This window comes from Microcaecilia unicolor, chromosome 4, assembly GCF_901765095.1.
Source record: "Microcaecilia unicolor chromosome 4, aMicUni1.1, whole genome shotgun sequence".
NCBI classification, from domain to species: Eukaryota; Metazoa; Chordata; class Amphibia; order Gymnophiona; family Siphonopidae; genus Microcaecilia; species Microcaecilia unicolor.
Window position 1 is genome coordinate 205,283,308 of NC_044034.1, and position 19,008 is coordinate 205,302,315.

General features: G+C 45.8%; 1 protein-coding gene across 1 annotated transcript in view; it reads right to left on the reverse strand.

The window, feature by feature from the left end:
• Positions 1 to 19,008, reverse strand: part of LOC115468956 (protein phosphatase 1 regulatory subunit 12A-like) — a 489,777-nt gene that overhangs the window by 357,231 nt on the left and 113,538 nt on the right. Inside the window, 3 exon segments of the mRNA XM_030201143.1 lie at positions 109 to 183; positions 1,092 to 1,236; positions 4,702 to 4,861. Of these exon segments, the coding sequence (XP_030057003.1) occupies positions 109 to 183; positions 1,092 to 1,236; positions 4,702 to 4,861 (380 nt within the window).

Genomic DNA, 19,008 nt, shown 5'->3' on the forward strand with positions numbered 1-19,008 from the left:
CATCGACAGGATAAAAGACTTATGAATGAGGGAACAGTAGAAATAGATTGCAGGGGGTGGCATGGACCAAAAACAGACAAGATTCTTTTCTCTCCCTCTCTATCTTACTTCACTCTGTTTCTTTTTCAGATCCTCCAGCAGAGACTCCAAGCTTTCATCCACCACATCAAAGGGAGTCTGTCCCTATAAGAGAGAAAGTAAAGAAGTGAGAATAAAAAAGAAAACAAAAGGAATGAAAATTAAAAAAAAAGCAAAAACCAGGGTAAAGAGCATTAGAAGATTATTATTAGGATTCACAGAGTGCTTCTTGTCCAGTTTCCCAATATGTTCTACAATAAGGATAATGGGATTTGATATACCACCTTTCTGTGGTACAATCAAAGCGGCTTACATTTATCATAAGCAAGTTATTTTCTCTGTCCCTAATGGGCTCACAATCTAAGTAAGGATTCTTCAGAAATGTAACACTCACATTTGGCCTGAAAATCCTTGTTACCAATTTTAGTTCTGGGTTTGCATGACATGTCAAAGAAAACAAATAAGAAATGACAATGAAAATGCTACTATTACCCAGTTAATAAAATAAGTTCCCCAAGGTCGCATGATATGTGGGACAAAATAGGAATGCTCTCGACTCCTAGTTCTCTGTTCTACCCTTATCACAAGAAAAAAAGAGAGATATAGAAAGGAAAAATATGAAGGGGGTAAAGTAGAAAGACTGACCAGCAAGAAGAGAGAAAGAAAAGGGGAAGCAAGAGAGAAAGAAACAGAACAAACTTGAAAAATACAAGAGATGTGTGGTGACATGAGTTGGAAAGCTATGAGAATCTAATTACAGTCCTATATTGAGGTATGGCATTGTTTGGGAGTGTAACTGAAAAATTAAAATGGATAGTGCCACGTTCTGCAATTCCATAATGATGATAGCCTGAAGTCTTCAGAAACAGTTGTGTGGCATGCTGAGTTTTAATCTCGGCGTACAGAGTTTTGAAGTGAGGCACGGAAAGGATAAGACATGGCTCGTTGTTACCCTTCTTCACCTTGCTCATTTTCAACCACTGAAAAACATCAAGGATGGGCAAAACACTTACCACTTTGTTGACAGCTTCCATGTTGCAAAGCTCTTCAACCAAGAGCCGACAAGCCTCTTGCTGTCCCCAGTGAGCTGCAGCATGTAGTGGCGTCCAGCCATCATTGTCACAGATGTTCACATCAAATCCAAGCTGGAGGAGAAGCCTGAAGCCAATAAAGCAAATGGCTCCAATATTTTATTTATTACATTTGTACCCCGCGCTTTCCCACACATGGCAGGCTCAATGCAGCTTACATAGTAACAATATAAATAATTACAAACTCGTAAGAAGAATATACAGTTTGTGGTAGACTCAAAACTAATGGGGTTAACGGAAAGTAAGTTAAACATAGGAGGAATTGGGTTCAAAAGGAAAAGAGCGTTGGGAGGAAGGCGTAGAAAGATGGAAAAGAATGGATATGGGGTAGCAGAAAGGATAATGGGGAACATGGTCAGAATATAACTATTGTCAATAAGAATCGTATGGGTAAGTTTTGGTTAGGCTGGATCGTTAGGGTAGGCTATCTTGAAGATATTGTGTCACTATTTCTCTAGCCTAGTGTTTTTCAATCAGTGTGCCACAGTTGATCCCCAGGTGTATCACAGGAGTAGGGCCAGCTTAATTTGTGCCAGTCTGGAGTAAGTTTTCTTGTTTCCAGCGGTCAGTGGCAAGGAGTAGCGATCCATACAGCTTGCTCGCACCAACCCTGAAGCCTTCTATCTAACGCTTCCCACCTATGTGGAAGCAGGAAGTTACATCAGAGAAGGCTCCGGCATTGGTGCAAGCAGGCTATATAAATCGCTGTCTCTGCCAAGGACTGCTAGAGAGAAGAAACTTTTAAAAGGTACACCCGGGGGGGGGGGGGGGGGTCAAGAGAGACAAGGGGAGATGCCTGGGTGCTAGCTGGAGAAGGGGACAGGAGGGAGAGATGCTGGGCTATTTTTGTGGGGGTGGGGGGAAGAGAAGGTAAATGCTGGATTCTTTGTGAGGGGGTGTGACTTGACAATTTTAGTGCCATATAAGTGTGCCGTGAGATGAAAAAAGTTGAAAATCTCTGCTCTAGCCTACAATATACGTCTCATGGACCAGTCCAACAGTCAAACCACAGACCCTGTTCAGTTTCCTTCATTATTTTATCAGAGCAATTTACTGTTAGGGCCTGAAAAGTTAGCATTCTGTACAGCCAAGTGGTAAACTCCTGGCACAGGCTTCAAGACAATGGGAGCTGCAAGTGGTACTGTGAATTTAATTATAAGAAATGTAGGAGGAAAAATTTAACTTCATAAGACACCTATATGCTGGCAGTATACTAAGCAGTATCTTAAAAGTACATAAAAACCTAACTGATACAAGGTGAGAATTACTACTTTGGGCACTTTTAAAATCTTCTAAGCATGTTTCTTTCAACTCCACTAGGATCAGCCATGTTAGAAAATGACTAAATGATTTCACTGTAAACTTGGAGGATGTAATGGGCCAGTTCTGCAAACTGAAAAGTAGTAAATCACCGGGACCTGATGGTATTCATCCCAGAGTATTAATAGAGCTGAAAAATAAACTTGTGGAGCTACTGTTAGTAATATGCAATGTATCCCTAAAAACAGGTGTGGTACCGGAAGATTGAAGGATGGCCAATGTAACGCCGATTTTTAAAAAGGGTTCCAGAGGTGATCCAGGAAATTATAGACCGGTGAGTCTGACGTCGGTGCCGGGAAAAATGATGGAGGCTATTATTAAGAATAAAATTACAGAGCACATACAAAAGCATGGGCTACTGAGACAAAGTCAGCACGGTTTTAGTGAAGGGAAGTCTTGCCTCACAAATCTACTGCATTTTTTCGAGGGAGTGAACAAACATGTGGACAAAGGGGAGCCGGTGAATATTGTATATCTAGATTTTCAGAAGGCATTTGACAAAGTGCCGCATGGAAGACTCCAAAGGAAACTGGAGAGTCATGGGATCGGAGGCAGTGTATTATTATGGATTAAGAGCTGGTTAAAGGATAGGAAGCCGAGAGTAGGGTTAAATGGCCATTATTCTCGATGGAGAAGGGTGGTTAGTGGGGTCCCTCAGGGGTCTGTGCTGGGACCGCTGCTTTTAACATATTTATAAATGACCTCGAGATGGGAGTAACTAGTGAGGTAATTAAATTCGCAGATGACACAAAATTATCCAGGGTCGTCTCGTCGCGGGAGGAGTGTGAAAAATTACAAGAAGACCTCGTGAAACTGGGGGATTGGGCTTCCAAATGGCAGATGAAGTTCAACGTTGACAAGTGCAAAGTGATGCATGTGGGAAGGAGGAACCCGAATTACAGCTATGTTACGCAAGGTTCCACGTTAGGAGTTACGGACCGAGAAAGGGATATGGGAGTCATCGTGGATAGGACGTTGAAATCTTCAGCTCAATGTGCTGCGGCGGCTAAGAAGGCGAACAGAATGTTGAGTATTATTAGAAAAGGGATGGAAAACAAGCATGAGAATGTTATAATGCCGTTATATCGCTCCATGGTGCGACCGCACCTGGAGTATTGTGTTCAGTTCTGGTCGCCTCATCTCAAAAAGATATAAAGGAATTGGAGAAGGTGCAGAGAAGGGCAACAAAATGATAAAAGGGATGGGACGACTACCCTATGAGGAGAGGTTAAGACGGCTAGGACTCTTTAGCCTGGAGAGAAGGCGGCTGAGAGGTGATATGATAGAGGTTTACAAAATAATGAGCGGGATACAGCGGACAGATGTGAAGCGTTTGTTTACACTTTCTAACAATAATAGAACCAGGGGACACAAGACGAAATTAGAATGTGGTAGGTTTAAAACAAATCAGAGAAAGTTTTTCTTTACTTAGCGCGTAGACTCTGGAACTCATTGCCGGAGAAGGTAGTGACGGCAGCTGGCCTTGCTGAGTTTAAAGGGGGTCTGGACAGATTTCTGAAAGAAAAGTCCATTAATCGTTATTAAATTTTGGGTTTTTTGCTAGGTTCTTGGGGCCTGGATTGGTCGCTGTCGGAGACAGAGTGCTGGGCTTGATGGACCTTTGGTCTTTTCCCAGCGTGGCAGTGCTTATGTGCTTATGATGAAAGAAATGCCTCTTGCTGAAGTTGAAAAGCTATGCTGTTTGAATATTTTTACTGCTGTAACTTTTGCTTACGTCTGACTTATGCTTGCAGTACACCACCTTAAGTGGATTCCTTCAAAAAGGTGGTAAATAAATCCTAATAAATAAATATATTAGAGATCTTAGCAAGCAAGGGCTCTGATACAAATAGGTGCTATCATCCATGCCTTTTTGCTGTCCTGTCTCAAGATGGGTAAAGCAAGAATCTAGAGTTAGAAAACTGGTAAGTCACAGGCAGTCTCACTCAAAAGCCAAAATGTACAGGGAAAGGGCAGGAATCAGATATATTTCAACATTTCAAAGAGGCATGAAAGGCAGCATTTTCCCCAGAGCAGGCATTACAGGGGAAGGTGATGGTATCAACCAAACAAAAAAACACACACACACAAAAAAAGAATTTTCCTCGTTTTAATAAACAAAGAGATGCAAGGCGGAAATGTCTTTCTAGGTCCCAGGTACTGGGATGAGAGGCCCTTTCCTTGGATATAAAGTTTTCATTATTGTACTTACTTCATTACTTCCACATAGCCTTTAGCTGCAGCTACATGCAGTGCCGTTGCTCCAGTCTTTGGGTGTCTAATGTCCTCTAGTTTCCTCTTGTTCACCCACTGTCGGGCATCCCTGAGCATCAGCTGTTCTTCTTCCTGACGAGCCACTTCCAAATCAATTCCTAAAACATAATATCACACTGAGTGCCGTGAACCAAACTGGACGTCAAGGAAAACCTACAACCCATCAGTAAGTCATCAAAAACCACAAAAGAGTCCAATATATTTCTCTTTTAGAATGAAGATAATGTTGATAGAAAAGGGTCATTTGGTCAACTGAAGTATCCACCTGACATTCCTGTATCAATGCACTATTTGATCTCTGGTCACTTCTTCTTACCACATCACCCTATCTGTCTCGAGTACGCATGAATTCTGTCATTGTTCTAGTTATTTCAGGTATCCAACACTCTCTTAATAAGGCAGTATTTCCTCTGAACCTGCCATTCTCTTTTCAATACCCTTACTCATTCTTTACCAAGAACTATTGCTTCTTACAACATCAAAGCATCAAGACAGTTTGTAATGTTCATGAATTTCAGTAGACTTGGAGCCATTTTGCTCATTTTTTGTTGAAATGTATTTATATAGTAATACAGTAGATAACAGCAGATAAAATCAGCATGGTTTATCCAGTCTGCCCAACAAGATAAACTCCAATACATAACAACGTATGCATACTTGAGCTGTTCTTACCATTTTCAGGGCACAGACTATAGAAGATGTGCGGCACTAGCTTAATTTTCAACTACTGGAGCTGCCGTTGAAGCCCACTCCAGCCTAACCATATCAGGACACAGATTGTTGAAGTCTGCCCAGTAATAACCTTACTTCCCAACTACTGGATCTGCCACTTAAGCACAGCTAAGTTGTTTTGATTCAATTCTCTTTCCATATAGGAATCCTATGTGTTTATCCAACACATTCTTGAATTATAAAAGACATAATTACATAAAAAGTCAGAGTGAGTTATTTAATTTATTTAACAAATCATTTACATCCTACCAATCAAAGTATTCTAGGTGTGTCACAAAAAAACACCTGAAATACTCGTATCAAAAAAATATAAAATGCATACAATCATAACCAAAAAAAATCACTTATTATTAGCTTCAGCAAATAAATCAGCTTTCATATCCTTTCTATATTCTAAGGTAATCAGAGAAGATACGCAAAAAAAAAAAAAAAAACAGAATAGTTATTCTATAATGTAGAACCCAAAATGGAAGAAATCCAAACACATATATGTATCAACATATTACCCTAATGATGAGGAACAATCAATGACAATGAATCCTGAGACCACAATACACACCTGCAAAAGCCCTATTAAAAACTGAGGGACCCTCAAACTTTATCATCTTAAAAAACACTGAAATTAATTTAAAATGTAGAAAATAAATTACTAGTAACCAACTAACTGTTCAAGTTTTGCCATTATATTTTAACATCAACATTCCAACAACCTGGCTGTAGCTGTAATGCCTTGGTATAGTCACTGGAAAGCCAAAATAACAGTGTTACAGTAATCTAAAACATCAGTGCTTGAAATACAGTATGAAAATTCTGACAACAAAGGCTTCAATGTTCACAACATCCAAATCCTTAAAAACAATGAAGATACATACCTGTAGCAGGTATTCTACTAGGGCAGCAGGCTGATTATAATCACAACTGGGTCGTCATCTGCGACGGCCCAGGAGACCAGCAACAACTGCAAAGCAAAAACTAACAGTCTTCTAGAACGCTGAGTCGCACGGGCCGAACACACCAAGCATGTGCAACGGCTTCCAGCCCGTGACGCTAGCATGCCCTCAAAGTTAAATAAAAAGCAAAATAGAAAAACTGGAACAACTCCTAAGGGGAGGAGGGAGGGTTTGAGAGAATAATCAGCCTGCAGTCCTCGGAAACTACCTGCTACAGGTATGTATCTTCATTTTCTCCGAGGACAAGCAGGCTGGATTATACTCACAACGGGGATATCCCTAGCCCCCAGACTCACTCAAAATAAAGAACATTGGTCAATTGGACATCGCAACAGCGAGGACATAGAGATTGACTTAAAAGAAACACAACTAAGTGAGAGTGCAGCCTGGAACAGAACATAAATGGGCCTAGGAGGGTGGAGTTGGATTCTAAACCCCGAACAGATTCTGCAGCACCGACTGCCCAAACCAACTGTCGCGTTGGGTATCCTGCTGAAGGCAGTAGTGAGATGTGAATGTGTGGACTGATGACCACGTTGCAGCATTGCAAATCTCTTCAATGGAGGCTAAGTGAGCCAACGACACAGCCATGGCTCTAACATTATGAGCCGTGACAAGGCCCTCCAGAGTCAGCACAGCTTGGGCATAAGTGAAGGAAATGCACTCTGCTAGCCAATTTGAGATTTTGCGTTTTCCAATGGCGACTCCCCTCTTGTTAGGGTCAGAAAAAACAAACAACTAGGCGGACTGTCTATAGGGCTTTGTCCGCTCCACGTAAAAGGCCAATGCTCTCTTACAGTCCAAGGTCTGCAACTTGTCCTCACCAGGGCGGGTGTGTGGACGGGGAAAAAATGATGACAAGACAATTGACTGGTTCAGATGGAACTCCAACACCACCTTCGGCAACAACTTAGGGTGAGTGTGAAGTACTACTCTGTTATGGTGAAACTTGATATAAGGAGCATGCACTACCAGGGATTGGAGCTCACTGACTCTATGAGCTGAAGTAACAGCCACCAAGAAAATGACCTTCCAGGTCAAGTACTTCAGATGGCAGGAATTCAGTGGCTCAAAAGGAGCTTTCATCAGCTGGGTGAAAATGAAGTTGAGATCCCATGACACTGGTGGAGGTTTGACAGGGGGCTTTGACAAAAGCAAACCTCTCATAAAACGAACTACTAAAGGCTGTCCAGAGATAGGCTTACCCTCTACACGTTGATGATACGCACTAATTGCACTAAGGTGAACCCTTACAGAGTTGGCCTTGAAACCAGACTCTGATAAATATAGAAGGTATTCAAGCAGGGTCCGTGTAGGACAAGAAAAAGGATCTAGGGCCTTGCTGTAACACCAGACGGCAAACCTCCTCCATTTGAAAGAATAACACTTTTTCATGGAATTTTTCCTGGAAGCAAGCAAGACTCGGGAAACACCCTCCGAAAGACCTAAGAAGGCAACTTCTAAGCTCTCAACATCCAGGCCGTGAGAGCCAGAGACTGGAGGTTGGGATGTAGAAGCGACCCCTTGTTCTGGGTGATGAGGGTCGGAAAACACTCCAATCTTCACGGTTCTTTGAAGGACAAATCCAGAAGAAGAGGGAACCAGATCTCATGGGGCCAAAAGGACGCAATCAGAATCATGGTTCCATAGTCTTGTTTGAGATTCACAAAGCCTTCCCCTACTAGAGGTATGGGAGGATAAGCATATAGAAGGCCTGTCCCCCAATGTAGGAAAAAGGCATCTGACGTTAGTCTGTCGTGGGCCTGAAGTCTGGAACAGAACTGAGGGACTTTGTGATTGATCTGAGTGGCAAAAAAGATCCACCAAGGGGTGCCCCACTCTCGAAGGATCTTGTGGACAACAGCCATGTTTAGCGACCACTCGTGAGGTTGCATGATCCTGCTCAACCTGTCGGCCAGACTGTTCTTTACGCCTGCCAGATATGTGGCCTGGAGAAACATGCCGTGATGGTGCGCCCAAAGCCACATCCGGACGGCTTCCTGACACAGTGGGCGAGATCCGGTGCCCCCTGCTTATTGGTGTAATACATAGCAACTGATTGTCTCTCTGAATTAGAATGATTTGATTAGACAGCCGACCTCTGAAAGCTTTGAGAGCGTTCCAGATCGCTCGTAATTCCAAGAGGTTGATCTGAAGATCCTTTTCCTTAAAGGAACAAGCTCCTTGAGTGTGAAGTCCATCTACATGAGCTCCCCACCCCAGGAGGGATGCATCCGTTGTCAGCACTTTTTGTGGCTGAGGAATTTGGAATAGACGTCCCAAGGTCAAATTGGATCGAACGGTCCACCACTGAAGGGAACTGCAAAAGTCAGTGGAGGGATGGATTACATCTCCTAGATATGGCCTGGCACCACTAGGAAAGTAAGGTCCATTGAGCTGATCTCATATGTAGGCATGCCATGGGAGTCACATGAACTGTGGAAGCCATGTGTCCTAGAAGTCTCAACATCTGCCGAGCTGTGAACTGTTGAGATGCTCGAGTTAAGGAGACCAGGGCCAAGAGATTGTCTACCCTTGCCTGGGGGAGATAAGCTCCAGACATCCGTGTGTCCAACAGAGCTCCAATGAATTCAAATTTCTGAACTGAAACAAGGTGGGGCTTGGGATAATTGATTACAAACCCCAGTAGCTCTAGCAGTCGAATAGTCATCTGCATAGACTGTAGAGCCCCTGCCTCTGAGGTGCTCTTCACCAGCCAATCGTCAAGATAAGGGAAGACATGCACTTCCAGTCTGGGTAGTAATGCTACGACAACTGCCAGGCACTTTGTGAAGACCCTGGGCGCAGATGTGAGGCCAAAGGGCAGTATACAGTACTGAAAGTGCCATAAGTACATAAGTATTGCCATACTGGGAAAGACCAAAGGTCCATCGAGCCCAGCATCCTGTTTCCAACAGTGGCCAATTCAGGTCACAAATACCCGGCAAGATCCCAAAAATGTACAAAACATTTTTTACTGCTTATCCCAGAAATAGTGGATTTTCCACAAGTCCATTTAATAACGGTCTATGGACTTTTCCTTTAGGAAGCCGTCCAAACCTTTTTAAAACTCAGCTAAGCTAACCGCCTTACCACATTATTCCAGAGTTTAATTACACATTGAGTGGAAGAAAAATTTTCTCCGATTCGTTTTAAATTAACTACATTGTAGCTTCATCGCATGACCCCCTAGTCCTAGTATTTTTGGAAAGCATATACAGACGCTTCACATCTACCTGAGTTCCCAACCGAAATCGAAGACACTTCCTGTGAGCTATCGAGATGTGAGTATAGGTATCCTTTAAGTCCAGAGAGAACAGCCAATCGTTTTCCTGAATCATGGGAAGCAGGGTGCCCAGGGAAACCATCCTGAACTTTTCTCAGACTAGGAATTTGTTCAGGGCCCTTAGGTCTAGGATGGACGCATCCCCTCTGTTTTCTTTTGCACAACAGCGCATGGTTTGGGATAAGGTATCTTGCAAGGATACCTCACAAACAGGGAAGATAGGGTTTCTGGATAGCGAGGTCGCACAACAGACCGTGGTAGGCTAGGTGCCCTTAAATACAACTAAAGATCAGACAAAAGATGGCAAATCAATAGTGTCAAGTACTAAGCATCATGTAAATAGGAACAGCAAACATACTCTGAAATGTCTATATGCAAATGCTAGGAGTCCAAGAAATAAGATGGGACAGTTGGAATATATTGCACTAAATGAAAAATTGGACATAATAGGCATTACTGAGACCTGGTTGAAGGAGGATAACCAGTGGGGACACTGTCATACCGGGGTACAAAGCATATCGTAGTGATAGGGTGGACCGGACTGGTGGAGGGGTAGCATTGTATATTAACGAGAGCCTTGACTCAGACAGATTACAAATTCAGCAGGACACAAATCACACCTTTGAATCATTGTGGGTTGAAATTCCATGGGGAAAAGGACGGTCATAGGACTGTACTACCGTCCGCCTTGCCAGGATGAGCAGCTAGATGCAGAAATGATAAAAGAAATCAGAGATGCAAACCAAATGGGCAATGTGATACTAATGGGTGGCTTCAATTATCCAAATATAGACTGGATAAATGTAACATCGGGGCACGCTAGAGAGGTACAATTCCTTAATGAAATCAAGGACAGCTTTATGGAGCAGCTGGTGCAGAAGCCGACGAGAGAAGGAAAAATTCTAGACTTGGTCCTTAGTGGAGCGTATGATCTGGTGAGGGACGTTATGGTACTGGGGCCACTTGATAACAGTGATCATAATATGATCAGTTTTGATATCAACTTGAAGTAACTATACATAGGAAGTCAAATACAGGAGTGGCCTAGTAGTTAGGGTGAAAGATCTGAACAAAAAACAAAGTCAGCCAGGAAGGGATCATGGATTCATCTGCTGTGACTAAAGGAAAGAAAATTACCAAGAACCTAATTTTCCCTTCCTTGTCATCAGCAGCAAATGAATCCATTAACTGATGGGATGTAAAAAAGCACTCCCTACTTAGGGTGGGAACAGGCCACTCCGCGAGCAAGCACTTGTGCTCCAAAAATCGCGTCCTACTTCGCTGCAACATCCAGCCTGTAATGACAGACAAATGAGAGCTGAGAAGCCCAAGTAGCCGCACCACAGATCTCTTGAAGAGAGAGTGCACCCGTTTCAGCCCAAGAAGAGGAAATCTCTCTCGTGGAATGCGCCTTAAACGCTTCAGGCAGAGACCGGCCTGAAAGCAGATACGCAGAAAAGATGACTTCCTTGAGCCAACGGGCTATAGTGGCCTTGGACGTCGTGGACCTGTCAACAATACAAAAAGGTGATAAGTCCTGAAGTCATTTGGCATCTGTAGATACTCCAACAGAGCCCTGCGGACATCCAAAAGATGTAATTGCCACAAGGAGTCCGGGAAATCTTCCCTAGAAAAGGAAGGAAGAAAAATGGGCCGGTTCAGGTGAAACGCTGAAACCACTTTAGGCAGAAAGGAAGGCACTGTACGTATCGTTACTCCAGACTCTTGAGAATTGTAGAAAACGGTTCCGATAGGACAGTGCCTGCAGCTCAGACACGCGTCTAGCCGATGTTATGGCCACCAAAAAGACTATCTTGAGAGTCACATCCTTCTCCAAAGCTCGCATAAGCGGCTCGAAAGGCGAACGCTGGAGAGCCTTCAACACCAGCCCCAAGTTCCAGGCCGGACAAGGCAACCGGACAGGAGGACGGAGCCGCAGCACCCTCTGAGAAATCGGGCAATGTCCGGATGAGCAGCAAAGGACAAGCCAGAGACTTTCCCTCAGAGCATGCCAATGCTGCCACTTGAACCCGCAGGGAATTGTAAGCTAGGCCTTTTTGTAAGCCATCCTCCAGCAACGGCACGACAGTAGCCCGCGTGGGAGTGATCACCTTTGAAACACACCACGCCTCAAACTTGCGCCAGAAACGAGCATAAGCTGCGGAGGTGGACTGCTTGCGGGCCTGCAAGAGAGTGGAAATGACCTTGTTAGAGTAGCCCTTATCTCTCAATTGCGCCCTCTCAAGAGCCAGGCCGTTAAGACCAAATCAGATCCTCCATAGACACCGGACCTTGAACCAACAGGTTCAGCACCAGAGGCAAATGAAATGGAGCCTCCACCATCATCCGTTGGAGATCCGCATACCACGGACGCCTTGGCCAATCCAGAGCGATAAGAATCACCAATCCACGGTGTAGTCGAATCCGAAGGAGGCCTCGCCCTATCAGGTGCCAAGGAGGGAACACATACAGGAGGCCCGAGGGGCCAGGATTGAGCCAGTGCATCCAACCCCGCTGAGTGAGGATCTCTCCTTCTGCTGAAAAGCGAGGGACTTTGGCGTTTGCACGACGCCATTAGATCCATTCCGGGAGTCCCCCATTTGGCACAAATCTGAAGGAAACTTCTTCTGCCAGTTCTCATTCCACCAGGTTGATTTGGTGCCTGCTGAGAAAATCGGCTTGCATGTTGCTCTGACCTATGTGAGCTGCTGACAGAAGCTGCAGGTGGAGCTCAGCCCAGTGGCAAATCTGAGCAGCCTCCACGGCCAGGGCCCTGCACTGAGTGCCGCCCTGACGATTTATGTAGGCCACCGCTGTCGTATTGTCTGACAGGACCCAGACCGCAAACCCCTTCAGAGTCTTTTGGAAGGCCATAAGAGCCTGGAATATCGGTCTCAGTTCCAAGCAGTTGATGGACCACCCCGCTTCCATAGGTGTCCACTGACACTGAGCATAGATTCCTTGGCAATGCACTCCACAGCCCGAAAGGCTGGCATCTATCATCACCAGGCACCAAGAAGGAAGCGCAAGCGACATTCCTTGGCGCAGCATCCTGGCTGAGAGCCACCACTCCATACTGAGCTGGGCCGCAGGAAGCCACATTAGTCTGCGTTGATATTCCTGGGAAATCGGAGACCATTGTTGAAGCAGGGCAATCATAAGATGCCTCATATGTGCTCTCGTCCATGGAACCACCTTGAAGGTGGCCATCATCGACCCCAGCAGCTGGACCACCTCCCAAACTCGCAGGCCAAGCATCCAGCAGGAGCAATCGGACCTGATTTTGAAGCTTGCACCGCCTTTGGTCTGGGAGAAAGACAAACCCCGAGGCCATGTCGAACCGGACCCTCAAATACTTGAGAGACAGAGGGGGTCAGGTGACTTTTGGGTATACTGACCACCCAGCCTAAAGCCTGCAGGACTGTAACCACTCTGGCTGTGGCAAGATGACTTTCCGCTGCCGAATCCGCTCTGATGAGCCAGTCGTTGAGATAATGGTGAACTCTGATACCCCGCTCGCCTGAGACAGGCAGCTACGACCACCATTACCTTGGAAAAGGTACGGGGAGCTGTGGCTAGGCCGAAAGGCAAGGCCCAAAACTGGAAATGTTATCCCAACACCGCAAACCGGAGAAACCGCCGATGCGGGGGCAAAATAGGAATGTACAAATACGCTTCTTTTAGGTCCAGAGACGTGAGAAACTCTCCTGCCTTACCGCCGCAATGACGGAGCGCAGGGTTTCCATGCGAAAGTGTCATACTCTTAGGGCCTTGTTGACTCTTTGTAAGTTGAGGATCGGTCTGAAAGACCAGCCTTTTCGAGGCACCTCGAAATGAATGGAAAAGCGGCCGCAGCCGCGTTCGGCGGGAGGCACCAGGATCACCGCTCCGAGGTGCAGCAAGACTTGTAAGGTCTCCTCTGCCACTGCCCATTTTACGGCAGTGCCGCTTCAGAACTCCACAACACGTCTCTCACCGGGTGCAGCAAGACTTGTAGGTCTCCTCTACCGCCGCCCATTTTACGGCAGTGCCGCATCGGAACTCCACAAACACGTCTCTCACCGGGGCACTGAATTCCAATCAGTAACCTTCTCTGATCAGGTCCAGGACCCACTGATCCCAGGTAATCTTGGTCCACTCCTCTAGAAAGAGGGGCAGCCGTCCTCGTACTGCAGGAATCGAGGAGTGGACCAGCGTCCCATCATTGTGGAGGACACCCCTGAATTCCAGGACGGGACCCGGCCGCTGCAGAGCGTTTGTCCGAGTGACAGGAGTTCCTCTGCTGAAAATGGGCACATTGAGAAAACCTAACAGAGCGCCACGGGCGATACCTATGAGCTTCACGGAAGCGAGGTCTAGAGGAGAAGGGAAACACAGAACCCTTGGAAGAAGGCCTCAGCCTATCCTCAGTTAACCGCTGGGGCTTAGAGTCCCCTAGGTCTTTAACAATCTTCTCCAACTCCTCTCCAAATAACAGGAGGCCCCGAAAGGGAAACCTCACCAGCCTTTGCTTAGAGGCCATGTCAGCCACCCAATGCCGTAGCCAAAGAAGGCGGCGGGCAGAAACCGCCACAGACATCTGTTTAGCCGAAGCTCTGACCAGATCATAAAGGGCGTCAGCCAAAAATGACAGGGCCGACTCCATCCGTGGGGCAACCTCAGAGAGGGACCCCGCACCATTCGCGGGCTGTTTCACCGCCTGTTGTAACCAGGAAAGAGATTCCCGGGCTGCATAGGAACTGCAAATAGACGCCCTTAAGACAAGGCCTGATATATCAAAGGACCCGCTTCAGCGCGGATTCCAGCCGCCAATCCTGCATGTCTTTCAAAGCGACCCCTCCCTCTACCGGAAGAGTGGTCTTTTTAGTCACCGCCGTGACCAATGCATCCCACTTTAGGCATCCCCAAAGGGGCCAAGTGCTCCTCACTCAGAGGGTAAAGCTGACCCATAGCCCTGGCCACTTTCCAAAGGCCCATCGGGGTCAGACCATTGAGTTGAAATAAGCTCTTGGATGGAGTCATGCACAGGAAAGGCCCAAGTAGGCTTCTTAGTACTCGCCATCCTAAGATCAACAGAGGAGGCATCGCCCTCGGCAGGATCATCAAGGCGTCAGTAATGAAAGCTGGCAGCTCGTCACAGTGGAAAATCCGAACCGCAATTGGGATCATCTGAATCCAGTGGCAAACAGGCACCCTCCATCTGGATCATCCGTCCATGAGGGCCTGCCAGATGTCCCTCAGACTCCCCACAGGCCTGACCACCGGGGGGGGGGGGGGGGGGAGGAGGAGGTGCGCCACTTTCAGACAGGGAATTTACCTGTCTACGTTTAGCGCCCTTCCAACGCTTGGGGGAAGAAATAACCTCTGTAGCCAGCCCCCGGCCATCAACACCCGGAGGGGATCCAGAATGCAACGCAGTGTCAGACATCTGCGGCAGAGCTCTTTCCAGCATGAAGGCTTTATGCATTAAAAGCACAAACTCAGGGGAGAAAAACTCACCCTGACCCTCTGCCTCTGAATTAAGAGAAATGGATGTTGGAGCTCTTCTGGCACCCTCTAAATGAGGCGTCTCCCGTACACTCAGACTCCTTCGCAACTGCGAGGGTCAAGACATGTGGTGCTTCCAAAATGGCGCCCGCTGCCAGCTCCATTGAGCGGGAAGAATCATCGCTGGGCATGCTCGTACTAGCGCGAGCATCTAAGGAGCACGTTTAGCACTGCCCCGCTGCTGATCTGCGCTTACCACAATGGGAGCAGCGCTTGACTCCCTCAGCAGCCATCGCCCAACTGGATGGAAATATAGCAATAAAATGGTGGCTTCGCGCCAAAACTTACCCCCCGTTCAGAATGGCGTCCGCGGAACCTCCCTGTAGGAGCTGGGCACCACTCTCACCTCAGAAGACCGAGTCAACGAGCTCCAGTCTAACTGCACAGAACCAGAAACTCTGGAAAAAGCCTCAAAAATAGCAACGCTGTACTAGCGCGCACTTTTTTTTTTTTTAACGCTGTGAGGAAAGTTGGAGGCAGGCAGCAACAGAGAAATACTGAAAGCAGTTGGGGCTAGCTGTCCAAGGGTCACTGTGGTTCTTCAGTATTCTCTATCTCCACCTGCTGGTAGGCGGATACGACCCATCAGTTAATGGATTCATCTGCTGCTGATGACAAGGAAATGATTTTAGATAGTGCTGGGAGGAGCCAGCTGTCTTGGTACATGCGAGTACCAATGACATAGGAAAAAAGTGGGAGAGAGGTTCAGGAAGCCAAATTTAGGCTCTTAGGTAGAAAGCTCAAATCCAGATCCTCTAGGGTAGTATTTTCTGAAATGCTACCCCCGTTCCACACGCAGTGCCCAAGAGACAAGCAGAGCTCCAGAGTCTCAATGTGTGGGTGACACGATGGTGCAGGGAGGAGGGTTTTAGATTTGTTAGGAACTGGGCAACATTCTGGGGAAGGGGGAGCCTATTCCGAAAGGATGGGCTCCACCTTAACCAAGGTGGGACAAGGCTGCTGGCATCGGCATTTAAAAAGGAGATAGAGCAGCTTTTAACTAGAAATGGGGGGGGAAGGTCGACAGTCGCTCAAAAGCGCATGCTTCGGAATAAGGTATCTTCAAATATATCACCAAAACAGGGAAGATAGGGTATCCTGATAGTGAGGTTGCAAAACAGACCATAGTAGATCAGGTGTCCTTAAATAAAAATAAAAAGCATACAAAAAATTGCAATTAATACTGTCAAGTACTAAGCATGATGTAAACAGGAACAAACATAGTTTGAAATGTCTATATGCGAATGCCAGGAGCCTAAGAAATAAGATGGGAGAGTTAGAATATATTGCACTAAATGAAAAATTAGATATAATAGGCATCTCTGAGACCTGGTGGAAGGAGGCTAACCAGTGGGACACTGTCCTACTAGGGTACAAATTATATCGAATTGGTGGAGGAGTAGCATTTTATATTAAGGAGAGCCTTGAATCAAATAGACTGAAAATTCTGCAGGAAACAAAACGCTTCTTGGAACTACTGTGGATTGAAATTCCATGTGTAAAGGGGAAAAGGATAGTGATAGGAGTGTACTACCGTCCGCCAGGCCAGGATGAACAGACGGATGCAGAAATGTTAATGATGCTTAGCCGAGATTGGGTGCCAGAGCCGGTGGTGGGAGGCGGGGATAGTGCTGGGCAGACTTATACGGTCTGTACCAGAGCCAGTGGTGGGAGGCGGGGCTGGTGGTTGGGAGGTGGAGATAGTGCTAGGCAGACTTATACGGTCTTTGCCCTGAAGAGGACAGGTACAAATCAAGGTATACACAAAAGTAGCACATATGAGTTATCTTGTTGGGGCAGACTGGATGGACCGTTACTATCTATATATATAAAACTCACCCTCAACGTTCTATTTGCACTGACGTCAATGAAGCCAGGTTCGTAAGTTCGAAGCTCTGAAGCCACACAAAATCACAGTCTGTGGGCCCCGCCCTCGCGTCAAACGTTATGACGTTGAGAGCGGAGCACATTCTCAGCTCCAACGTTGTACTTGTACTGCACTATAGCTCTCGCACAGAGGCTGCAGGGGGGCCGACAACACACGTTGACACAAAGGGACGGAGGGGAGCCTTGTTAGCGCCCGTTTCATTGTGATTTGAAACGGGCCTCCGTTACTAGTGAGGCATATTTTCAAAGCACTTAGACTTACAAAGTTAATGGTAACCTATGGAACCTTATAAGTCTACGTGCTTTGAAAATGAGCCCTTATGTATATTAGGGACACAAACAAATTGGGCAACACAATAATAATGGGCGATTTCAATTACCCCGATATTGACTGGGTAAATGTAACATCGGGGCACGCTAGGGATGTAAAATTCCTTGATGAAATCAAGGACAGCTTTATGGAGCAGCTGGTACAGGAGCCGACGAGAGAAGGAAAAATTCTAGACCTTGTCCTTAGTGGAGCACATGATGTGGTGCAGGAGGAGCCTGCTGGGGTCGCTTGATAACAGTGATCAGAATATGATTGGATTTGATATTAGCTTTGAAGCAAGTATACATAGGAAATCAAATACGTTATCGTTTAACTTTAAAAAAGGAGACTATGATAAAATGAGAAGAATGTTGAAAAAAAACCTTAGAAGAGCAGCTGTGAGGGTCAAAAATTTACATCCGGTGTGCATGCTGTTCAAAAACACCATCCAGGAAGCCCAGGCCAAATATATTCCATGTATTAAAAAAAGAGGATGGAAGACCAAATGTGAGGTGAAGGAAGCTATTAGAGCTAAAAGAAAATCCTTCAGAAAATGGAAGGAGGAACCGACTGAAAATAATAAGAAACAGCATAAGGAATGTCAAGTCAAATGCAAAGTGCTGGTAAGGAAGGCTAATAGGGAATTCGAAAAAAAGATTGTGTTGGAGGCAAAAACATATAGTAAAAAAATTTTCAGTATATTAAAAGCAGGAAGCCGGCAAAAGAATCGGTTGGACCGCTAGATGACCAAGCAGTAAAAGGGGCGATCAGGGAAGACAAAGCCGTAGCGGAGAGATTAAATGAATTCTTTGCTTCGGTCTTCACTGAGGAAAATGTGGGTGGGATACCGGTGCCAGAAATGGTATTCGAAGCTGACAAGTCGGAGAAACTTAATGAATTCTCTGTAAACCTGGAGGATGTAATGGGGCAGTTCTACAAACTGAAAAGTAGCAAATCTCCTGGACCGGATGGTATTCATCCCAGAGTACTGATAGAACTGAAAAATGAGCTTGCGGGGCTATTGTTAGTAATATGTAATTTATCCTTAAAATCGAGCGTGGTACCGGAAAATTGGAGGGTGGCCAATGTAACGCCGATTTTTTAAAAAGGTTCCAGAGGAGATCCGGGAAATTATAGACCGGTGAGTCTGGCGTCGGTGCCAGGCAAAATGGTAGAGACTATTATAAAGAACAAAATTACAGAGCATATTCAAAAGCATGGATTAATGAGACAAAGCCAACATGGATTTAGTGAAAGGAAATCTTGCCTCACCAATCTACTACATTTCTTTGAAGGGGTGAACAAACGTGGATAAAGGTGAGCCGGTTGATATTGTGCATCTGGATTTTCAGAAGGCGTCTGACAAAGTACCTCATGAAGGACTACAGAGTAAACTGGAGAGTCATGGGATAGGAGGTAGTGTTGTATTGTGGATTAAAAACTGGTTAAAAGATAGAAAACAGGGAGTAGGGTTAAATGGTCAGCATTCTCAATGGAGAAAGGTAGTTAGTGGGGTTCCCCAGGGGTCTGTGC